The 26,083-nt window shown below is 40.3% G+C and overlaps 1 protein-coding gene across 1 annotated transcript in view; it reads left to right on the forward strand.

The window, feature by feature from the left end:
* Nucleotides 1-26,083, forward strand: part of ARHGAP15 (Rho GTPase activating protein 15) — a 778,695-nt gene that overhangs the window by 406,100 nt on the left and 346,512 nt on the right. Inside the window, exon 9 of the mRNA XM_089679020.1 lies at nt 11,234-11,351. Coding sequence (XP_089535146.1) covers nt 11,234-11,351 — 118 coding nt within the window. The remainder of the gene's footprint in view (nt 1-11,233; nt 11,352-26,083) is intronic.

Here is a 26,083-nt window from a genome sequence, read left to right on the forward strand (position 1 = left end):
CAAGCAATTAATGGATTCCAAGCAGAGGCAAGGTGACAAAGGCAGGGTGCAGGTTGTCTGACATATACAGAGATGACACCATTGACAAGAGTAAGGTCTTGTCATTGGTGACTCTTCTCAATGCTGTCATCTCCGTAAACATTCTGTAGCCTTCTGTGTATGTCATAGAGCCTGCACCTCTCCTTCGTCAAGAACTCAATGGTGGCATATTGTTCCTGCTTAGAATGCTTTATTTACCTGCAATGAAAAAGAAGAAGAGTTACTACAAAGGAAGAGTTACCCTACCAAAATGTGCAATTTAAATGACAAATGTAAGTTAATAAGTTGCATCCACTTTTGCATTACTTTCAGTACACCCTTGTATTCATTGTTCACTATGAAAATTTGTAGGAATCTTTTGCACACTATCTTTTGGCCTTTTTGTTTGAATCACATTCAGCAAGCCAGTGAGCCAATTTATACACATACATACATAGAGAAGCATTTTTTATGGAGGGCACTCCTTCTGGTACAGACAGGTGAACATGAATTATTGGGCTTTGGAAGATTCCTATTCTAAATAATACATGAAGAGAAAATCAGTCTATAGTGGCCAGTAAACTCTCTCAACCGAAGTAACACAAATAAACGTATATGCAGGGAAAAACTCTCAGAAGTTTAATCAGCCAGTTCAGTGGATTCCTGGACCAGCCAGATGGAATCCAGTCTCTTCTGCTGTGTCTAACTGGGGAATCTTGGCACTGCAAAGGCAGTTGGAAGTCTTGACCCTAACCACACCCTACCGCCAATGTACCCTAATGGAGCACATCTCTTAGTGCTCAGCCTCCTTTAAAGCCTGTTGCTGTAAATCACAATTGGAAAGATTCTAACAGTTGTTGGGTAACCTTTCTAGAACTACTAGCTTTGTGTCAACGGTTGTGCGCATTAGGCACATGAAAGATGAATGTGACATCCATATTGCTCATGTCTCTACCATTTTTTCATGAGAAGGCATAGCACGAAGACCTTGCCCCCTCCCTTCTCCTTCAGTTCATGGAATACACAAACTGTTAACTGATTCCAATACCTTCTTATCAGTTTATTGACCAGACACACACAAACCCTTTCCATTAACCAATCCACATTTCAGTTTGGAAACCCTAATAAAACTGTCACCTTCTCAAGCTTGAGAAATCCAGAAAATTAACAGATACCCTTTCCTAAATAGCTCAGCTGAATGGAATGGCCAATAAACATTCCTTATTAACTGGTTATTAGTAAAGACTCTAAACCAGTATATGTCGTAACTCATGAAATAATAACAGCATGGCCATAGTAAAGACGTATTTACTTTCCTCAATTAATTTGTAATGTTTCAAGCCCAACGAACCCTATATTAGACAGTATGGGGAACCAATGGAGCCCCTTAGGCTCCTAAGTAATGCAGACATCTGAAACCTGTCATATTGTTATTCATTCTGAAGCTAATTTTGTGCTGGACAATAATATGCACAATTGCAGGCTGTAATCTGTAGGTATTCAGAGATTATAATACTTATAATAGACCTTATCTGGGACTTGGTCATAAACATAGTGACATCCCAGCAACCACCCCTTAGACCAGATGATTGGTCAGATGGTCTCTGTCCACACCCCCCTTTTAGTGCATAAAAATGAAATGCAACCACATTTTGGCAGCTCTCATGTACCATCAAGCAAATGAAGACCCGTCAAGTTATGAGAGCCAATATACCACGTTCCTCATGAACTGAAATCTGTTTAAATATTTTATTTGCACCATTTTTACCTTTTCATTATTAAACTATATTTTGAAAAGTATTAAAATTGTCTCCAAAGGTGCTAATGCAAACTCAAAAAATCCTTGTCTCATGAAGAGTGCCACTGTAGTACAGTATAAACCTCTGAATATACCTGTCTGTGGTGACAGTGTGTATTCAGACATATATTTTTCATAATTGGACAGAATACATGAAAACACTTTACGCTTGGACTTTTGAGGTGCACAAAGGAGTAACGCACAAAACACTAGTATTAAAAATATAAGAGGGAGAATACCTCCCCGATAGCTTTTATTATTACAAAATATTTATGTATTAAAAAGCAATGCAAATATAAAAAGAACTGAAAAGAATAGGCGCTGTGGAAAATTATCTCAGTCAAGCACGTTAATGAAGGTGCATCTTTATTAAGTGAGATAAAGTAGCAAATATAATGAAATTTGACCAGCCTGAAGTGAACAGTGTGACTCCAAAGGACAGCCTGTACACTCTGAAGGGAGCTGAGATCGGAGAATGCTCCTGTCGGCTTCGAATCACGTGGTGTCAGCATATCGGCGTCCCGGGTGGCGTCATCACTAGAGATGAGCGAATCGAACCTGGCGAAGTGGAATTCGTTTCGAATTTCAGGAAAAATTCGATTCGCATCGAATCCGAATTTTAGCAAACTTCGGGTGCACGAATCTAATTTTTCCCGATCAGCCGGCAAAAGTGTCACTGCAGAGAGCTCCGCTATTTCTGACAGTTCTGACAGTTCATTTACAGCGGTTGAAACATTGTATCTATTTGTTTCCATTTAGGATACAGATGTTTTTATTCGGAAATAAATAGATACAATGTTTCAACCGCTGTAAATGTGAAGGAACTGTCAGAGAACTGTCAGAAATAGCGGAGCTCTCTGCAGATACACTTTTTGCTGTACTGGAATACTTCTTCTTTTCATTCTTCTTCTTCTTTTCATTCTTCTTCTTTTCATTCTTCTTTTCATTTTTCTTCTTCTTCTTTTCATTCTTCTTCTTCTTCTTTTCATTCTTCTTCTTCTTCTTTTCATTCTTCTTTTCATTCTTCTTCTTCTTCTTTTCATTCTTCTTCTTCTTCTTTTCATTCTTCTTTTCATTCTTCTTCTTCTTCTTTTCATTCTTCTTCTTCTTCTTTTCATTCTTCTTTTCATTCTTCTTCTTTTCATTCTTCTTTTCATTCTTCTTCTTTTCATTCTACTTCTTTTCATTCTTCTTTTCATTCTTCTTCTTTTCATTCTTCTTCTTTTCATTCTTCTTCTGCTTCTTTTCATTCTTCTTCTTCTTCTTGTCATTCTTCTTCTTCTTCTTGTCATTCTTCTTTTCATTCTTCTTTTCATTCTTCTTCTTTTCATTCTTCTTTTCATTCTTCTTCTTCTTCTTTTCATTCTTCTTCTTCTTCTTTTCATTCTTCTTTTAATTCTTCTTTTCATTCTTCTTTTAATTCTTCTTTTCATTCTTCTTCTCATTCTTCTTTTCATTCTTCTTCTTCTTCTTCTTTTCATTCTTCTTCTTCTTCTTTTCATTCTTCTTCTTCTTTTCATTCTTCTTCTTTTCATTCTTCTTTTCATTCTTCTTCTTTTCATTCTTCTTCTTCTTCTTTTCATTCTTCTTCTTCTTCTTCTTTTCATTTTTCTTTTCATTCTTCTTCTTCTTCTTTTCATTCTTCTTCTTCTTCTTTTCATTCTTCTTCTTCTTCTTTTCATTCTTCTTTTCATTCTTCTTCTTCTTCTTTTCATTCTTCTTCTTCTTTTCATTCTTCTTCTTCTTCTTTTCATTCTTCTTTTCATTCTTCTTCTTCTTCTTTTCATTCTTCTTCTTCTTCTTTTCATTCTTCTTCTTCTTTTCATTCTTCTTTTCATTCTTCTTCTTTTCATTCTTCTTCTTTTCATTCTTCTTTTCATTCTTCTTCTTTTCATTCTTCTTCTTCTTCTTGTCATTCTTCTTCTTCTTCTTGTCATTCTTCTTTTCATTCTTCTTCTTCTTCTTTTCATTCTTCTTTTCATTCTTCTTCTTATTCTTTTCATTCTTCTTTTCATTCTTCTTCTTCTTCTTTTCATTCTTCTTCTTCTTCTTTTCATTCTTCTTTTCATTCTTCTTCTTCTTCTTTTCATTCTTCTTCTTCTTCTTTTCATTCTTCTTTTCATTCTTCTTCTTCTTCTTTTCATTCTTCTTCTTCTTCTTTTCATTTTTCTTTTCATTCTTCTTTTAATTCTTCTTTTCATTCTTCTTTTAATTCTTCTTTTCATTCTTCTTCTCATTCTTCTTTTCATTCTTCTTCTTCTTCTTTTCATTCTTCTTCTTTTCATTCTTCATCTTCTTCTTTTCATTCTTCTTTTCATTCTTCTTCTTCTTCATTTCATTCTACTTCTTCTTTTCATTCTTCTTTTCATTCTTCTTCTTCTTCTTTTCATTCTTCTTCTTCTTCTTTTCATTCTTCTTTTCATTCTACTTCTTCTTCTTTTCATTCTTCTTTTCATTCTTCTTCTTCTTCGTCGTGCCCCGTGACTGCCCAAATGAGTGAAGTGTGCGGTGATTCTAAGATCGACGGCACTCATCTGCATGTCATACTGACTGACAGTATTATTTCTCTTCCCCAGCAGACTCCAAGGGCATTTAAATTAAAGGTACAGTGTTCTGCACTAATATAAAGGCTCTCTGAAGCCTAGAAACCCTTTAAATAAGTTAAATTCGCAGCGAATAAATTCGCATCGAATCGAATTTCTCCCGCAAATTTGGCGAATCAGCCGAATCGAATTTTTGAATAATTCGCTCATCTCTAGTCATCACGGTAAACGAAGGGCGGAAGGCAGTGTTCGGTGTCGACTTCAGCTGGGAGCGTATGCATGGTTGCCAAGACAACATTTTTTGTGCAGTTGCGCTTTGTCAAGTCTCTGGTAACCCTGAATACACTCCCACCTGAAGTCGACGCCGAACACTGCCTTCCACCCTTCGCTTGCCGTGATGACGCCACCTGGGACGCCGGTATACAAATTTAAAAGTACAAATTGCAAGTTATAGAAAGTGATGCCAATTAATAGAGTGATATGTATAAGTATATCATGTCTTCCAATAGTGTTCTTATACATATCACTCCATTAATTGGCATCACTTTCTATAACTTGCAATTTTTACATTTGAATTTGTATTTAGCAATGCATCAGGATGAACCGTCCGCTCTGATTGACACCCCATCCCCTGCTAATTACACTCAGTCAGCCTTCCCTCTAATGGTCTTCTATATAATGGCCATCGGCCAGGGTTAACAGAGACTTGACAAAGCTCAACTGCGCAAAACATGCCGTCTTGGTAACCCTGCATACACTCCCAGCTGAAGTCGACGCCGGACATTGCCTTCTGCCCTTCGCTTGCCGTGATGACGCCACACGGGACGCGGGTATGCTGACACGACGTGATTCGAAGTGGACAGGAGCATTCTTCAATCTCAGCTCCCTTCAGAGCGGACGGGCCGTCCTTTGGAGTCACACTGTTCACTTCAGACTGGTCAAATTTTATTATATTTACTACTTTATCTCACTTAATAAAGATGCACCTTCATTAAGGTGCTTGACTAAGAGCATTTTCCACAGCGCCTATTCTTTTCAGTTCTTTTCATCATGCAAATGATTAACAAGGCAGCAGTGGTGAGCTCATGATCAACCGTTCACATGCTTCCACCTGGAGTGGTCTCTCTGCGCTCAATTGTATGAGTTTTCCTTTAATGCAAATATAAAAGCCAATGACAGGAGCAACAATTACTAACATACAATAGTCTGATCCTACATTATGTTGATCCTGGAGAAATCTCTCTGAACAGATTCAGTTCAGAAATGGCTAGCAATTCGTCAACATGTTTCACAGGAAATAATACATGCTTCTTCAGAAGATTAAAACTGCTAACTGCAAATAAAACATACAGAAAAACATACATCTGTAGCACTACCCCCTTGGGGGTTGCTGTTGAATTTGGGTCCCCCTATAGTCCTGCACAGCCAGTAAATGGGAATTCTCCACAAAACATTCATCCACAGACAGGAAATCAAGCCTTCAGCATTGGTTCTGTTTCTTTATTGAGGAAATTGAACTTGGATAGGGTAAAGGGGTGCATAGGATGCCCAAGAGTAACAGAAATCTGAGGACAAACTTCCTGAACTATTCACAACTTCTCCACTGCAGCACCTGGAGGTACAGTACCCCAGGCCTGAGATGAACTCCTCTTCACCCAGCAGTCTGGTAACTTTCCTTTCCTGAGCAGGGGATCTGGCTCCTGTTCTTTCAGGTAAGGTGCACAGTCACTAGAAGGGGGATAATCTAGTTTCCCACCAGAGTGCTCCTTCCCCTATCTGCCCAGGATTCCATCAATGGAAATAAAAAAAGGAGCGGCTTTGTCCGTTTATGGCTCAAGTCACTATTCTTTTTTCGTAACAGGATAGAGATCTGGGGAATTGGCTCTATTTACCCACTATCTACTTTAACAAGAAGTCACTATATATATATCATCTTTATTGGAGTGCTCTATGTTCAGCAGTAACCTTTTGTACTATCGTGGCTGAGCACCTTCCTGTCTAATGACCTCCCTGCCATTTTTGAATTCCATTGATGGTCTTGGGATATATATCACATACAGCTGTGTAGGTTAATTTCTCCCTTTTGGAGTTTAGTGTGGGTTCTGGTATACACTCCCCACACCTGCACAAGGAGTACACCCATTTTCTGCACTCAAGGATGACCTCTTGGCTTTTTCCACCTTGACTGATTCAATAATATTATTTATGGGAATTCTGGAGCTAGTACCATCCATCTTCATACAGTTTGCCTGTATGTATCAGGTGTTATCACAGAATAAAATGGATATGTACATATGGTATATGTCATATTTATGTATTTTGAATGTCGATATATGTTTTTCTGTATGTTTCATTTGCAATTAGCAGTTTTATTCTCCTGAAGAAGCAGGTGTAATTTCCTGCGAAATATTTTGAGGAATTGCTTTCCACTTCTAAATTGAATCTGTTCAGAGCAATTGCTCCAGGATCAATATAATGTAGGATCAGGCTATTGTATGTTAGTAATAGTTTCTTGTGGCATTGTTGTATTGTTTTTTAATGTATTGTTAATATGTATAAATATTTTTTAATAATAAAGGTTATTGGGGAGGTACTCTCCCTCTTATATTTGTGCGTTACTCCTTGGGGCACCTCATAGTCCATTTGTAAAGTTTTAAATGTATTCCGTCTTATTTATGGACGTGAGGCCCCACTTACTGTTCCAGGGTCAGAGCCACTTCAGATGTATTTCTATTTTTTATAATTGTTGTTGCTAAGCTTGTAAAATGTTCCTGCTTTTTGGCAAAAGCAGGTGGTGGCAATTTAAATAGTTAATTGCTTATGTAATAACCCCCTCAACAATTTGCTCCCTTGACCTCACTACCACCAAAGAGGTCACTAAGATTTTCTTCGAAGCCCGCCTCACCACCTGCCCCCTGGACCCTGTCCCCTCACAACTCCTGAGGTCCCCCTCCTCTTCCATCCTATGCTCCCTCACTCACATCTTCAATCTTTCCCTCTCCACCGGTACCTTCCCTCCCCTCCCCTCTAAAGCACGCGCACATCACCCCCATACTTAAGAAACCCTCCCTGGACCCCTCCGATTTGAACAAACTAAGACCCATCTCCCTACTGCCATTTACCTCTAAACTCCTAGAACACTTAGTCTACAATCGCCTAAGCTCCCATCTCACCGACAACAACCTTCTCGACCCTTTACAGTCCGGCTTCCGCCCCCTACACTCCACCGAAACTGCCCTACTCAAACTCGCCAATGACCTACTAACTGCCAAAACCAATGGCCACTATACTATACTCCTACTATTTGACCTCTCTGTGGCTTTTGACACGGTTGATCATCTCCTCCTCCTCAAAAAACTGCACTTTCTTGGCCTCAGAGACTTCGCTCTCTCCTGATTCTTCTCCTATCTATCGCAGTGCTCCTTCAGTGCTACCTATAATGCTGCCACCTCCCCTTCACTCCCTCTTTCTGTCGGGGTCCCTCAAGGCTCTATTCTTGGACCCCTCCTCTTCTCCATCTACACCTCCTCCCTTGGCCAATTGATAAACTCACACAGCTTCAACTACCATCTCTATGCCGACGACACACAAATCTATCTCTCTACCCCTCACCTCACCCCCTCAGTCTCAGATCGGATCACCAGCCTACTAAGTGACATATCGGACTGGATGTCACTCTACTTCCTCAAACTCAGCCTTTCCAAAACTGAGCTCTTAGTACCAGGGTACTAGGTGTAATCCTAGACTCCAATCTGTCCTTTCAGCCCCAGGTCCAATCACTGACAACCTCCTCAACATCTCCAAGATATGACCGTTCCTAACCTCGGAAACCACTAAGCAACTCATCCACTCCCTTATTATATCACGCCTTGAATACTGTAACTCCCACCTCACTGGCCTACCTCTTCGCAGGCTATCCCCACTCCAGTGCATCATGAATGCTGCTGCCAGACTCATTCACCTTACTAACCGCTCTGTATCTGCCACCCCTTTCTTCCAATGCCTCCACTGGCTTCCAATTGCCCAGCGGATAAAATTCAAAACACTAACACTGATGTACAAAGCCGTTCATAACACTTCCTCTAATTACATCACCGACCTTGTCTCTAAATACCACCCAACCTGTACTCTCTGCTCCTCGCAAGACCTCCTACTCTCTAGCTCCCTTGTCTCCTCCTCCCATGCTCGTCTCCAGGATTTCTCATGGGCTTCACCCATCCTCTGGAACTCCCTACCTCAAGCTATCAGGCTATCGCCTTCCCTGCTCACTTTTAGGTGCACTCTGAAAACTCATCTCCTCAGGGAAGCCTACCCTGACCTCGGCTAACTACTGGAATCCCCTACTCCCCCAACCACTCCATCCCCCACAGCTAATTACCTCTTGTACCACTATCCCTTCCCTCCTAGATTGTAAGTTCTAAGGAGCAGGGCCCTCTAATCCCTCTTGTATTGAACTGTATTGTTACTGTTCTGTCTCCCTCTATAATGTTAAGTGCTGAGCAAACTGTTGGCGCTATATAAGTCCTGTATAATAATAATAATAAGTAACTTAACCCAGTGACAATCGCTCTCAGGCTGCAGGTACCTAGATTGCAGTTCTGCGAACTGGAGAATCTTTGTGCAGTGTGGGGCTGGGAGAAGCATTCTTGCGTAAGTGACAGCGTGGTGAAAGGTTGACCAGTCTTTTGTCACCTGTTGGTGAAAAGGGCAGTGGTCTGACATCACATTCACCAGTAAAGAGGACCTGTGAACTGTTTACACATATGTGGCATGACTTTTTGAACCAAGTTCATCAATGTGAAAAATGTCAACAAGGCATCCTGCATGGAGAGATCATTTCTGTGCAGGAGTTGTAGCTGATTCCAGTTCATGTGGTCAGATGGGGCCTGAGCATTAGTTCACTCCTCCACCACCCCCTTGCCAATGAAGGAAATTGTGCTTCCCACTGTGACAGCTTCTGATCTTTCCAGACCATGTGAAAGTGGCCCTGTACTATACTGAATGTTGATCACAGCTTTTCATTCTCTAGCTTATACTATACATTCAGCTTAATTTCTCTCTTCCCTGATCTGAATCGTACAAGTTGGTGCCTTCAAAGTGGGAGCACAAAGTCCAATGAGAGCGCCAAATGGAACGTCTGAGAGTCCAAAAGGTTTTAGTATTAAGATTGGCTCACAGAAAGATAACATAGAACAGCCAACGTGTTTTGGCTGGCGGGGGATATCCACCATCTTCAGGGTTATAAAACAGATATTAAGGGCTAGTTCCCACCAGATGCAGTCCAGTGCATTTTTTCTGCATCAAAAATGCAAGCAGAGTGTTTTTCATGTATTCCATTGGCCCTAGTTCACACCAGTTCAGTCAGTTCCAGTCCGTATCTGGTGCAGAAAAAAAAAAGTAGAACATGCTGCATTTTTTTCTGCACAGAACTGTACTGGAACATAGCAAATTGCATCAAAACTGCACCGGAACGGCGGAGTGTGGTGTGAACTGTAAGCAAAAATATCCGGAAAGCATCCGGAGTGCATTTTTGTGGTGTGAACTGGCCCTCTAACAGTTTGAAAACAATTGTGGTACCTTAGTGCAGTTCATATACTGTAATGGTATATTAACTAAAATATAATTCTGTATCTATTCATATTTAACTATATATACAATATGTTATTATACAAAATATAAAATATTTGTAAACTAAATTTGACAGTGAATTTGAAATGAGTCTTGGTCACCTGTTTGAGGGACACCCTGTTTTTTGTCAAGAGCAGCCTCGGTGGAGCTACTGTTTTTTATCACATGTGATCTGATCGGGCTACTGATATTCCAAATCCAGCACCTAATTTTTATTTGTTCAAGAATTATGCAGCTGATATGGAACATTCACTTCATTCATGGCCTTGCACTTTTGTAATCATGTTGAAAGTTAGTAATTCTTACCTTGCAAGTGAGAGTTTTGTTAAAAGATTTTTTCAATTATCTACAAAATTGGCAACTTTTCTCCAAGGATTTATCCCCATCCTGGCTTATTTCCTTACTTTATATTTTATCCTTTTATGTCCAATTTTTAATCATTCTGAGAAAAATTAAATATGTTTTAAAACCAAACACGAGTTCCCAACTGTGCGCATTGGAATGTTATAAACTCATCTTTTTCTTCATAAAAATAATACTTTTTAATTGTTTCCATTGATTCATTAACCACAATGGAAAATAACTACCAATTTTTTTTTGTTATAGTAATAAAAATATGGACAGTCTGGATTTGTGCTTCATAGAAAATTTAAGCAACATGCTGCCTGGGATTTATTAAAGGAAAGAAAGTATAACCATTGTGGAGGTTTACAAAATAACACAAAGCAATAAGAAATCAAACACTGAGGTCTCATTCACACTTGAGCTCACTTGGGGCGTTTTTATAGCGCATTTTTTGGACCGGCATCATTGATTTGAATGGGCCTCACACCACTCCTAAAAAGGCGCTAAAGAAGTTCATGTTACAAATTTTGGACATGAGCCAAGTATATATTGTGTTGCAGGTGTTTGTCTTGTGGAAAATGTGCAGCAAAACATGTAACTGATACCCGTGTATGGGGTGCCATTAAGAAATAATGGCATCACCAAGCGCATTGCACATTTAGTGCATTGGCATAAACTCCTTTTTTGCTATGCCCAGGTGTGAACGGGGCCTGAAGTGCAGAGGTTTTATAGGAAGCATTGCAATTGTACTGTGTCCATGCAGTCCTGTCCATTTGCCTCTATTTTTTTTTTTGCAGCTAGATTTACCAGGCTTCCAGATTGGTTTCTGGGTGGGATTGAAGCCTTTTGTCATATGACTCTCTGCTGTTTAAAATGCTAGTACAATGTATGTGTCTTTTAGGAAACAAGGGCACCACATCCACTGCTAGGATTTAGCGTTCGTAAATCTGCAAGTTCAGAACTATTACACCCAGGACCAGAGGCCAGAGAAAAGAAGAGTGAGCAAAGGAAATCACTAGGTAAGTGTTCAAGATAGTCTAATATGTTTTCAAAATTTGTCATCTTTGCACACCTTCCATTGTGATATTTTAGAATGTTTCCATTATTTTTGGCTTATAAAATTATAAAAGATAATTTCCATGCAAAACTTTGCACACTAAAAAAACATGTTGGTTACATCTTATATCTCTTTCCTGTGGTGAGATAATCCCCTACAGAATTTCCTTTGTTGCCCAGCTGCCATTGCCATTAAAAATTCAGGTAATGGTGTCATAATTTTCCTTACATGAAAGTGATATTATTGTGAGTTTGGAAATTTCTACCTTGACTGTACTTTAAATAAGGACACTTGTTCTTTAAAAAAAACACTATACTGTATTTATTTAAATGTACATCTGTCACCATCAGAATAAATTTAATATAAATGCATGGTGCCATAAACATTAATATAGAGGAGATTTAGTGGAATAAATAAAGCGCTTTCCACAATTTGGATTTTTATACAATCACAGATCCATGTGCAAGACTGTAGCCAGTGCTACATAGTGAGAGAGCCAAAAGCGACTTCTGTAATATTGGCACAGAGCAACAAATGCCACATTGTTAGCAATTAACAGGTGGCTCTTTCATTGTCCAGTGTGCCTACACAGAAATCCAAAAATTAGGATATTTCAAACAGCAATTTATAACACCGCAGGTTTTGTACACGCTACACAAGTATCAGTAATGGAACACATGCTTATATTTTGAAATGTTAAAATATTCATTTAAAGGTCGATCCAATATCCATGTGCATTATGAGTCTCTGGCTTCTCCCAGCAAATGCATGCATTAGTCTGCACCTGAGTTCCTGATTCCTCCCACCAACTGCAGGCATTAATCTGCACCCGAATTCCTGGTCCCTCACATCAACTGCAGGCATTTGTCTGCACTTGAGTTCCTGGTTCCTCCTACGAACTTCAGGCATCTATCTGCACCTGAGTTCCTGGTTCCTCCCACGAACTGTAGGCATCTGTCTGCACCTGAGTTCCTGGTTCCTCCCACGAACTGTAGGCATCCGCCTAAACATAAATTCCTGGTTCCTCCCACCAACTGCATGCATCCGTCTGCACCTGAGTTCCTGGTTCCTCCCACAAACTGCAGGCATCTGTCTGCATCTAAGTTCCTGGTTCCTCCCACGAACTGCAGGCATCCATCTGCACCTGAGTGCCCGGTTCCTCCCATCATCTGCAGGCATCCATGTGTACCTAAGTTCCTGGTTCCTCCCACCATCTGCAGGCATCTGTCTGCATCTGAGTTCCTGGTTCCTCCCACCATCTGCAGGCATCAGGCTGCATCTGAGTTCCTGGTTCTTCCCACCATCTGCAGGCATCTGTCTGCATCTGAGTTCCTGGTTCCTCCCATCATCTGCAGGCATCTGTCTGCATCTGAGTTCCTGGTTCCTCCCACCATCTGCAGGCATCAGGCTGCATCTGAGTTCCTGGTTCTTCCCAACATCTGCAGGCATCTGTCTGCATCTGAGTTCCTGGTTCTTCCCACCATCTGCAGGCATCAGGCTGCACCTGCGTTCCTGGTTCCTCCCACCATCTGCAGGCATCAGGTTCCACATGAGTTGCTAACTCCTCCCACCAGCTGCACTCATCAGTTGTTGGTTTCGCCTGTCCAATTGCACAAATCCATCTGCACCTAAATTACTAACTCCTGTTACCTGCTGCAATCATCACCATTGCCTTTAAGCGGTTCCTGAAATCTCTGAATATTTTCTGGGAAGCCTACCTCACCTCCACCTAAAAACTGTATTTGGGTCAGCTCCATCAGATCATCATCTGCAGCTATTACCTTTTGTACCACCTTCCCCTTGTTTTAGATTGTATGAGCAGGGCCCTCCTATGCCTTTTGTATTAAACTGTGTTGGAATTGTACTGTCCCCCTTTATATTGTAAAGTGTTGCACAAACTGATATATACAGTTGCAAGAAAAAGTATGTGAACCCCTTGGGATTATGTGGAGTTTTGCATGAATTGGGCATAAAATGTTCTCTGAACATCATCTAAGTCACAACAATAGAAGAACACAGTCTGCTGAACATAATACTACACAAATATTAGATGTTGCCATGGTTTAATTGCACATAACATGTAAACATTCACAGTGCAGGGAGGAAAAAGTATGTGAACCATTGGACTTAATAACTGGTTGACCCTCCTTTGGCAGCAATAACCTCAACCAAACATTTCCTGTAGTTGCAGATCAGACCTGCACAACGATCTGGAGTAATTTTGGACCACTCCTCTTCACAAAACTGTTTTAATGTAGCAATATTTTTGGGATGTCTGGTGTGAATCGCTCTCTTAAGGTCATGCCACAGCATTTCAATCGAGCTGCGGTCAGGACTCTGGCTGGGCCACTCCAGAAGGCGTATTCTGTGCTGTTGCAGCCATTGTTTTGTTGAATTACTTGTATGCTTTGGGTCATTGTCCTGTTGCATCACCCATCCTCTGCGGAGCTTCAGTTGGCAGACAGATGGTCATACGTTTTCCTGCAAAATGTCTTGATAAACTCTGGAATTCATTTTCCCATCAATGACAACAATCCATCCAGGCCCTGAGGCAGCAAAGCAGCCCCAAACCATAATGCTCCCTCCGCCATGTTTTACAGTGGGGATGAGGTTTTGATATTGGTGTGCTGTGCCTTTTTTTCTCCACACATAGTGTTGTGTGTTCTTCCCAAACAACTCAATCTTGGTTTCATCTGTCCACAGTATATTTTGCCAGTAGTGCTGTGGAACATCCAGGTGCTCTTTTGCAAACTTCAAACGTGCTGCAATATTCTTTTTGGACAGCAATGGCTTCCTCCGTGGTGTCCTCCCATGTACTCCATTCTTGTTTAATGTTTTCCTTATTGTAGATGTGTCAACAAAAATGTTAGCATGTGCCAGAGATTTCTGTAGGTCTTTAGCTGACACTCTGGGATTCTTCTTTACCTCATGCAGCATTCTGCGCTGTGCTCTTGCAGTCATTTTTACAGGACGACCACGCCTAGGGAGAGTAGCAACAGTGCTAAACTTTCTCCATTTGTAGACAGTCTGTCTTACCATGGACACATGAACATCAAGGCTTTTGGAGATATTTTTGTAACCCTTTCCAGCTTCATGCAAGTCAACAATTCTTGATCGTAGGTCTTCTGAGAGCTCTTTTCTGCGAGGCATGGTTCACATCAGACAGTGCTTCTTGAAACCAGTAAACCCAAAACAGGTGTGTGTTTTTTAAGGGCAGGACAGCTGTCAGCAACATATCCAATATCATCACACTGATTGGAGTCAAGGTTGGCTCACTCCTGGCTCCAATTAGCTCTGGGAGAAGTCATTAAGCTAGGACCTCACATACTTTTTCCTCCCTGCACTGTGAATGTTTACATGTTATGTGCAATTAAACCATGGAAACATCAAATGTTTGTGTAATATTATGTTCAGCAGACTGTGTTCTTCTATTGTTGTGACTTAGATGACGTTCAGAGCACATTTTATGCCCAATTCATGCAAAACTCCACGTAATCCCAAGGGGTTCACATACTTTTTCTTGCAACTGTACGTAAATCCTGTAAAATAATATTAATAATAATCATCCTCCTTGCCATTTTTTTTATAAACCAAGCAAAATCAAAGACTTGATGTACGGACTTTACCATAAATCAGGTCTTCTCCTTTTGGTTGGTTTATGGTTCCGAATATGAAGGACTTCACCACTCATTTTATCTCTCACTTGAGACAATTGTTTTGTGTGATTCCTTACTTTTTTATACACAGCAGACAATGGAGATTTATGACTGTAATAAAAAGTCACAGTGTGATTTGCCCTTACCTAAAGCCCCATACACACGTTGAGAATATTGGATAAATGATCATCCTTTTTTTTTTATTTTTTTGCATGCTAGTCTCATATCGAAAGTGGAGAGGTTACTAAAGTTACAAAAATTCTTGTACGACAGAAAGAAAATTCGGAAACGATGTAATGTATTTGTGTTTACAAACTACTGATTAAACAAAAATCGTACGATCTGGTATGGTACGAGAACATTTTTTGTGCTTGTCCCTTAAAAAAATGTTGGACGCAAGCTGTATACTAATAATCAGATCATCGCCCGATCATTTCGAAATCGGTATTTTTTGTATGATTTTCTGATCATGTGTACTAGACTTTAACCACCTTAATGGTTTTTGGGTGGATTTGACCTTTATTATGGACCTACAATGAAACACTAAAAATAAAGCTATGTTTAAATAAAACTGTCACATCCACAAATGTCCATAAACAATAGACAGTTGAATGGGAGTGGATGGACTTTAGTGCCAGAAAGGGGTGGGCTTGGGGGAGACGTTAGGGCCTTGAACACAGACTGGACTGAGGATGCGAGGTCCTCCCTAGACACAAAGGAACTAGTTTTAAGATAAACACTGATATTTATCAGTATTTATTTATTTAGCACATGAGGTGCCTGCACTTTACTGGTAATGACAAATTTTTTTTTGGAGTATATAAAATTGTAGTACATGAGAACAGAATAGGGTTGCAGGTGAGTAGGAACATGACACCTTGAACTGTATTTATATCAGGTATGTTAAAATGTAACTCTAACCCCAATTTTTTGTGGGTTGCTTTTTGGAAACACTATGGGAGGAATAGAACCTCTGTGGCCTGCTGGGGAGATCTCTGGTGGTATTGGGGCAGAAGATGAGGGGTAATCTCCAAGAGAGAAATAGACAGCAATTAACTCACTTTAAAAAAAAAAAAAAGGAAACTAGAACACAAATTGGGTTTTTATGTTTGTCCATCTCCCCATTAGAGATTCTCCACTTTCTGTTCTGGTGGCAACATTGCCACTGGGACAGGAAGTGAGGGGAGGTCTCTTCACACAAGCGGTACCACCGCAAAATGCAACCCATTTAAGTGTATGGGGCCCTGTCATGACCACCCTACAACTGTGTGTAATGCATGCTGTTGCAGCACTTTGGTGCAGCATTTACAGGTTTAAAATGGGTGGGAAGGAGGCAACAAATCGCCTTTCAAATGTCTGCATTCCACCGCAGGTTGCTATTCAGAGGAGAGCAAGGCCTGCCTCATATATCAATGAGTCTTCACAGTTTAAATCTGAATGTCAACACAAATGCATAGTAGCCAGCGCCAGAAGACTTCAAGCATTATAGCTCTCCTCAAAGGAAAATTCCACTTAAAATGTTTTAAATAAAAATAACAACCCAGGAAAATTAAAAATAAAAAAGACGCTTTTACTGCACTGCTCACCTTTAAACCTGAGCTACCCCCTGCAGTAATTTCTTACCACTTGTAGATGCCACTATTCTTCTGGGTTGAAGGATGGCCAGCATTATTGAACCCACTTCTTATGAGTCCAGGTTGTCACGGACCCCCACCCCCACCCCAGAAGGTTGTCATTGCCCAGCCTAGTCTAAAAGTACAACTTCACTAAATGGTGCACACAGCATTATTTGAGCCCCATTCAATCCAGGAGTGGAGGTCATTGGTAAATCTGCAGTTTCTCAGAAGGAGGTCTGAAATATGATCACAATGATTTTTGAACTCTTGTGTAAACAATAGACCGTCAACATCATTTACCTTGCATCTTCATCTCTTTATCAATCTGGTTTTAAATTTGAGTAGAGTTGGGAACAAGACTTAGAGATCGGAACAGAGTTTACCACTAAAATCCTAGAGAAGCTACTAGCATCTTAGATAAAATAGCCTCACCCTTAGATGAAATATCCAAGTGAACAAATTAGGAAATATATTGTCCAGCAAATTTCGGACACACATGATGAGCATCCCAGTTATAAGATTTAGTCATTAATATGTATTCTTTCTTGGAACTCCAAATTTCGTATGTTGATAATGTCTGGGTCAAAATCAAAGAAATGTCTTTTTAAACAATATTGAGTAGAGCGTAATATTTTGACTTAATGTTATATGATCTATTCAGTTAATTATCAAAATATACAATATTTTTGTACTCGAAATATCAGATATTGTCAGGGAATGAAGTTTGCTATGGGATTTTGGCTCCATTTGCAAAATACCACGCGAGCCAAAGAGTATTGGCTGTGACATTCCAATATGTCCCACTGTACAGATTGGCAAAATGCAGTTTTGATTTATTTTTCATCCTACTGACTGACTATCATGTGACTGTTTTTTTTTTCCACTTCAGTATCTTGACATTAAGAATTATAAACAACAGTTGGTTGTATCTGAGCGAATATGGAATATATTTCAAACCACTTTAAGGGGATTTGTCACCCTAGAATTATCTTGTTTTTAAGGCAATTCTAAAGGATAACATTTTTTTAAAATAACAAACATGTCTATACTTACCTACTGTGTGCAGTGGTTCTGCATACAGCAGCTTAGATCCTCTTCTTCTGGGGAACCCCGTAGGTGCTCCTGTCCATTCCCTCCTGTTAGGTGCCCCCCATAGCAAGCAGCTTGCTATGGGGGGCACCCGCTGCTCTGTGTGTCCATTCACACACAGAGACGTAGCTAGGCCCTGCCCCTCTCTCTTCTCATTGGTTCACTGACTATGATTGACAGCAGTGGGAGAGGGAGTCCCGGGATAGCCGAGACTCCCGTGAACAACATTGAATCGAGAAGGGGCTTCGTTGAGTATTAGGGAGTACTGGGGGGAATGCTGCATGATAAAAAAACCTTGAGCCTTTAAAACCAGTTTAAATGGTCTAAGATGTGTACTTACTGTATTTAGTCACACAATGAAGGGAAAAGGAATCCTTTTCTAGACTTCCCCTATCTGCTCCCTGTGGCATTTCATGTGCACCAGTAATACAGTTTCACTTAAAAACTGCTCCAGAGCCTCACCAATTTTATATAGTGGACCTAAAAGTAAAAGTAAAGATGTGTTTTGGTATAGGGGAAAATCTAGAAGTGGTGATTGTGCCTAAACTGTACTCTAAATAAAATGTTTTTTTGTTTCTTGAATTTATTTTCATAAATATGAACTTCTTGATATGTGAGTGTGACAAGGCACTCGAGACCTAAAGCACTGCTGGCTCTGATCACTAGTCTCAGATGATTTGGAGTGAGATTTTGTGATGTTGCTGTTGTGCTGCTCACTGCTCTTTCTTCTGGAGGCTCTGACATGAGGAAGCAAAGCCTTGTGTCTACCAAGATGGCTGCCCCCACACAGAGACATGGTTTAGAACAAGGCATGGTAAGTCGGTAATGGGTAAAGATCAGCTGCAGGCAATACTAGTGACTAGTCCTCTACCCTCTGCCTGCCTCCACCTTATGTAAGGAGAGGGGCTGGTTGTCACTTTAGGCTGCTGTCCTGATATGGATTCCAAACATATCTGTATCCTTATTACATCATGATAAATATAAAGTGTGTGTGTGTGTGTGGGGGGGCTAATAAATATTGTGTTAAAGTGTATGTGCTTGAATTCAAATATAGCAATGAGTCACATAAAAACATCAATAATAAAAAGTAATGCAATATAGTGTCAATAAACAGTTCTGTGCAACCATAAATATACATATCAGTTCATACATAGTTCATAGTCTCTCCACGTGAACTTGCAGACAAGGACTTTCTTCTGATAGGTATGATCTCTTATTCTCCGCCAAAACCATGCATATGCATCCAGTGAGACCATTCACCAATGCGCACTCACCAGATAGGATTGACCCCTTTAATTAAAAAGAAGGTCACTTTGCATTTTATCATCATTCCACAGGATACGCCTCTCCTTTCACAACAACCCAGGCAATTTGTATAGTATTGGTTTGCTCCACCATACACCCTACTCAATTTCTCTACAAAGGCATCACACCATGAAGACCCAAAGGAAAAAAAGCGCTATATAGTGTATCAATTTTATTCATTCAAACCACTCAGAATAAGCAATAAAACATTGCACACATTGTAAAGTGCCCCATCCTGGCACCCCAGGCTGTGTTAATTACTAAGAGTGTTGCCAGTCTGCTAGTTCCTGGAGCCAGCGTGCTCTACAAATACCAAATGTAGAGTACTGGAAGGGACATAGCCAGAGCCGGATGTAGCAACTGGAAGTCCCACCTCTACGTGTTACTTTGGAGTGACATCATCATGCTTTGATTGCATGATATCATGCTTTCTGATGATGCCACTTTAATGTAACGTGTACAGGGGGGTACTTCCACGTCAAAGGGCTATAAACTGCAAAATATTACGTGTTCATTCTTGGGTTTAGTTATTCTTTAACTGCAGGAGAAAATTTAGGTCACATTCTGGCTCTGGCAGAGATGTCTGGATTGGAAAATTGGCTAAAAATATTACAAAATATTTCAGTAGCTAAGAAAGTTCACACATATTTTAACTGTAAATGCATTATATACCTTCCTTTTGCTTTTTTCGCCTGTGAGAGCAACAGTCAGAAAGTGACATACCTGGCAATTTCCAGTATGGGAAAGATTTGGCTTACTTCCCCTTATTCCCATATTGCAATGTGGGTGCTTATGATTGCCTGCTAAGGCATTTAGCCCTGTCCTTAGCCCTGTGTAAGCCCCAAGATATGATTTCCTGCATATATAAGACTTCTCCTCCACATTCCAGAAACTGAAATGGGTGGTGGAAGAGTGAAGGGAACAGTAAGTATTAACAGCTGTAGGGGAACTTGCTCCTCTGCCTTTCACATTAAATATTTTGATTTAGAAAATCAAAATCAAACCTCAAATTAGATTTTTTTAGGTGACTGTTTAGCTGTATTTTGGAGTCAGCCATTTACCCTAAAGTGGAACTATCATCCTATAATAATCATGATATTGCAAATGGAAAAAGTTAGATAAAAATGTTTTTTCTATATTTTAGATACTAATGTATTTTTAAAATGTTAACTTAAACTCAAGTCATCTCTTCTATACCCTCATCATTATATATACATCTTGTCATGGCGGGACATGAGTTTAACGTAAAGAAGAACAAGGTGTTAGTAGCTTATCAACAATCTTCTTCTGATATCCTGTTGTGAAGAAGGAGTGAGATTAGAAATTTTCTGTTATCGTATAGCTCTATCTTTTTCCTGATCATCTTAGGAGAGCAGTGGTGCCTTGAAACCCTAACTCCCTCTCAACCTAACCTCTTAGCACAGCCATCCATTGAAGGTGACAACATCTCAACCTCACACTTTGAAACCTCAGACTTTCTTCTCCTTTGCAGAACATTGTCTACTGCAAAATGGTAGGTTCTCTTTAACTATTAATTCTTCCACTAACTAAATTCCCTAATACCTCCAGTTATTTAACTGTATTAATATGAATTTGGGAAAAATATGTATATAATGCAGAAGTCAATACGATAGAGAGTCTTAATTCCTTTTATTTTTCTGGGCTTTTATTTTGCTAGCAGATGTTAAATTTGGTGCAGTCATATCACAGCTGTGTGGCATCAAAGCTCAATCTGGGTTTGAGTATGCAAATGGGCCCATGAATATAAGCTTTGCTTCCGTTATTCCACAATCCAGCACGCTAATATATATTGTATATGCTGTACAGAGAGAGAGGAAAAAAAAAAAGAAGCCGATATTATTAAGATAATGCGGCCAAGTAAGTGAGGTAGGCGTATTTCCCAGCTCGCGCACAAAAGAGGCAAGCGCTCTCCTTCACAATTTAGTTTACTAAACAAAGACGGGATGCTCGCGTGGAATGCTGCTGCATAGAACTTTCAATTCTGTTCTTTTCAATCGCACTTCAAAACACAGCTGTGCTGGTCCCTCCACCATTGTGGCCATTGGTATGCAAATAGGCATAATGCGTGAGATCTTTTACTTTCTTTCTTTACAAGCTCTTCAGCGTGATTGTTACATATCTTTTATGAGCGCTGTGTATCATTTTATTACAGGAATGGAAACTTTGTTATATCTGAAAAGCATGCAAGTTGACACCTTGATTTGGATTAACTACCACATACACCTATCCTAAAGCCTCAGGCGGGGCCAGTAAGACTATATTAATTATGAGGGGTTATGGCACCTATGTAGGTAATAAGTCCACAAGGAAGATAGCCATAGAGATGAGATGACGTGCTTGATGTGAAGTTGGATTAATGGAAGATGTACTGTCTGTGGCAAGCCCTTTACTCCACTGGTTGGCTAGCCACTAGGGGTGTAATTTATTTGGGGAGGATAATAAAAACTCGCCTTGATTGCTATAGTTCTCTATCCCCTCTGCTAATAGAAGTCGACTGTTCAAAGTAGCACAATGTACCAGTTGCTGGAGAACTTGGATCTTGCAAATGGTCATGGGCAACACTTAATTTCATTCAGTACAAGTGGGCTTCCCAACATACCTTGACCCCATCTAACATTAGGTTTTACGTCAGCTCATAATTCCTTGAAACGGATAGAGTGACGCATAGCATTAGTTAGACATACGCATGCAAAGCCTGTTGGGAAGAGACAGCCAGAGGAGGGTACTTCTCATAATGCTTTACAAATTAAACCTGCCATCAGGCATCACAGTTCAAGGTTATTTCCCATTGTTTATATTAATTGTAAGCTCTGTTTCACACTACTTTTAAGTATTTCCATATCCTGAATCAACTGGCTCTTTGTAAGTATGTGTAGCAAAGTTTAGAATCTAAAGAATGATGGACTCCTAACTCATAGAATCAGTTTGTTGTCCTGCTTTGACATCTGCTCTCTCTTTCTTCTACCATTTCTCCACACCTAATGAGTCACTGATGTAGGGTCCCACCTCAAGTTCTTTCCCATCACAAAAATAGCTGGCATATGCTTTGATAGAGTTACCCAGGAACCCTTTCTATTAACCCAAATATGGTCTTAAATACAGAATTACAGACCACCACTATGCAACGATCTACCTTTTCTAAATTTTTGCCAGTAAAATCATACTGAGACCATATAGAGCACATCTGAACTTATATGAACTACCATTATCTCATCACAAGTATGTCTTTTTTTTTGTCTACAAAAAATACACGTCAGCATGGGAACTTAAGGAGAATGTGTGCATTAGCCTATGGGAGTGAAAGTCACAAAATTCTTTGCAGTAAAGATGAGACATCTTCTCTAGCTCTGTAGATTCAAAGAAAATGAATTGTACAAACCAATTGTGACACTGCATATAAGCAAGACAGTCTTATGACTTCAAGATAGTGTGGAACAATACTTGTATACAAGGAAACCTAGAACATGGTTGGGGGTTGAAAGGGATGGAGCAGGTATAAAGGGAGTAATCATGCACATGAAGCCTTGTGCAGGGAGTAATCATGCTATGTGCCTTGTGCAGGATAAAGGTATACATGTGTCAGAACTCCACAAGTCTTAAAGTTTTAGATCCCATGTTATGTTGTGACTTGACATGGATTTTCACTTTAAAAAAAAAACTTTTTGAGGCTTAGACTCAAAAATTGAAGTTTTTCTATCTTATAAGGAACATTTTGAGATGTTAAATGTGCTTAAGCAGTATCATGTGAAGTCTACCATTTGTTACGAATTTCTCCTAAAATACAGCAGTGCAATTACAAAATGGCCACTGAGGCTGACAGCTAAAAGATTATCATTTTAGTTTTCCTTGAAGAAGGAGACTCAGTGGCAGGGGCGGACTGACAACTCATGGGGCCCCCGGGCAATAGGGGATCATGGGGTCCCTGTGTCCTTGCCCAAACTCAAAAAAACCTATGAAAAAGGTACCAGGGGCATCTCATGGGGCCCCCTACTGTCACCGGGCCCTCGGGCAGTGCCTGAGTTTCCAAATGGTCAGTCCGCCCCTGCTCAGTGGCCATTTTGTTGTAGCCCATGTCCTGAAAATAAGTCACGAGGAAGGAATGTAAACATTGGCAGTATTTGGCCAAGCTTAATGGGTGATAGAAAAGGGCTACAGGTATGATATATTCTTTAACAATATTTTTACAAATAGCACAGGGTATTTCAAACTAATGGAGCTCTTTGTCTGTGTGGGACAGTTTATGTAAAAGGAGAACATTGACTCTACAAAGGCAAATAGTTAGCCAAGTTAAAAAAAGACACATGTCCATCTACTTCAACCAATAATGAAAAAATAAATAACTAATCAAATAGAAAACTTCAGTATACCTAACCCTAGACCCACGGTCGATCCAAAGAAAGGCAAAAAATAAACCCTATAAAGCATGGTCCAATTTCTCAAGTGGATAAAAAAATTCCTTTCTGATCCCCTGAAGACAATCAGATAATAGGATATTCCCTCAATCAACAATATCTGGTGTTATTATCTATAAAGGTTAATATCCAGGTTTTTGCTTTTTTTCCATAATGTTTTTATTGAAAAAAGAAAACAGAGCAGGAACAATGATTTAAGAATTAGTACATTGTATACACAGTGATCATAGAAGGCACAATGGTCTGAGCATCATATGCAATCTTGAAACATATGATGTAGACCAAGAGCATGTGTAGGTAGGGGCAGCTATGATGCAAGAGGAATAGTTTCAGCCAAGAGAACAGAGAGGAGGGTGTCATAGAAATTGGCCGTGGAGCAAGCACAGGAAGTAAAGTACAGAAAGAAAGGAGGAAAAATCATAGATGAGAGAAAAGGGGGCATGAAGGATAGGAAGACAGAAAAAAAAGGGGGGGGGGGAAGGAAATGAGGGGGAGGAGATGAATGTACAATGGGGGAAGGATGAAGGAAGGACAGGTATGGGAAAGCAATGGAGAGGAGGGGGAGGGGTGTAGACTAGACCATGCAGCACTTAGAAACCATTAAGTTAAGGAAAATACCAAGGCCATCTGTTATATACGGTATGTCACCTCCTTGCGCCCATCGGCAAGTAGGGGTATTTAGATATGAGGCATGAAAAGGACATAAAGATAACATGTGGGCATGTAGGCATTACTGTCTACTTGAGCTCTCCAACAGGTAGTTGGCTGGGGGGGAGTGCCCATAAGGATATGGTATTCCGAGGTGGTTTGAAAGTAAGTCCAGCAGGACCAGGTGTGTGAAAATTTTGTGGGACGTTGCAATCAATTCTCCCATGTCTGCAATTCTTCCAAGGTGGATAAGCTAATCACGGACCATCGGGGCACAAGTGGAACTCCAAAGGACCGGAATACAGATTCTAGCAGCATTGATTATGTGCATTGCTAATGATTTAAGATCTTCTGGGGAGAGAGGTGTGGTGAAGGAGAAGTTGGGCCGGTGAGTATTAGAGGGCAAGGGTGGAGACTGAGAAAGTAATTTGATGCACTTCTGTCCACTAGGGTTGTATAGAAAGGAAATTCCACCAAATATATAGAAGAGAGCCCACCACCCCACCACATCTCCATAATTTATTGGACACTGAGGCATTGAACCGATGAATCCTCGTGGGGGTCCTGTACCAGCATGAGAAAAAATTTGTACCCATTTTCCTGGGTGGAAACATTAACGAAACCTTTATGAGCGTAAGTAAAAATCTGTTCCCAGTCCGAGGCTGTCATTACTATGGCTAAGTCTTTTTCACACGCTCAGCAAGCTGGAAGTGACTGTGGAGCTTACTGAACAATAAAAGATTGTTCACACTAGGTGCTGTTGAGGTTCAGCTTTGGAGTAAATAGTCTCAAAGTGAGTAAGAGGTCGATTCCATTTATGGAGGTGAGCTGGGGTATGAAGAAAATGCCTTATATGGAGATATACCTAAAAAGGAAGGGTCTGATTCTGCATGGACTTTGCTAGGGATATATGGGTCACCTCCTGACCATTATGAAAAAGTGCTTGGCACACATATGCCGATGGGGCCAGTTTCCAGCAAGGAAATTTTCCTGCATGCCTGGCAGGAATTCACGGTTCAAATGTATGGAGGTCAGTGGGCTTGGTATAGAGGAGATGGTAGCTGTCTTACAAGCTGAGTAGAAGGTTTTCAGGGTCGGCCCTATGAATGGGTGAGTGAAAAGTGGGGACATGTTTTACAGTAAGCCAGGAAGTTGAAGCAAGGGGCGTTTGCGAAAAAGAATCTTCCAGATTCACCCAGGCCTTAGTAGATGAGTGGACATTCCAGTCAATGATTTTGAAGAGATGACAAGCCCACTAATATTTTTGGAAATCTAGGAGCCCAATCCCACCTCTGAATTTATGGAGCACCAATCGAGAGAAAAAGATACGCAGGTGTTTGTGATTCTAAAGAAGCTGGAAGTAGATACCCTAGAAAGAGTGAAAATGCGGGGGGCAGGTGGATAGACAGGACTTGTAACAGGTAGAGGATACGGGAAGGATGTTCATCTTTAGTATGGCTGCCCTTCCAAACCAGGAGAAGAAGGGTAAATGCCATTTCTGTATGTCAGATTGAATAGAACGGAGAGCAGGAAGAAAGTTTCTTTGATAGAGTTCGGAAAGGTCGCCTGGAAGTTGAATACCCAGGTATGTGATGGCATCAGCTTTCCAGGTGAAGGGAAAATGTGATTGGCAGAAAGAAACCAATTCTGTGGAAATGGAAATGTTCAGAGCGTATGAATTGGAAAAGTTAATCTTTAAATTCGAAATATTCTGGAAATGTGCAAAATCCTTAAGCATATTGAGTAGAGTAAGACGGGGTTCAGACAGGAATAGCAGAATTTTGTCCGCGTATGCACAATCTTGTAATCGCGTCCTGAGACTAAGATCTCCTTAATATCTTGATTGGAATGAAGTCTATGGAGAAGTGGTCCAAACATCAGAATGAACAGTAGTGGTGAGAGGGGGCACCCTCTCGATAGGTGGCCATTCATGCGTACTCGGGCTTT

This window comes from Staurois parvus, unplaced genomic scaffold, assembly GCF_062004578.1.
Source record: "Staurois parvus isolate SC_StPar_1 unplaced genomic scaffold, SC_StPar_1.0 ptg000216l, whole genome shotgun sequence".
Taxonomy (NCBI): domain Eukaryota; kingdom Metazoa; phylum Chordata; class Amphibia; order Anura; family Ranidae; genus Staurois; species Staurois parvus.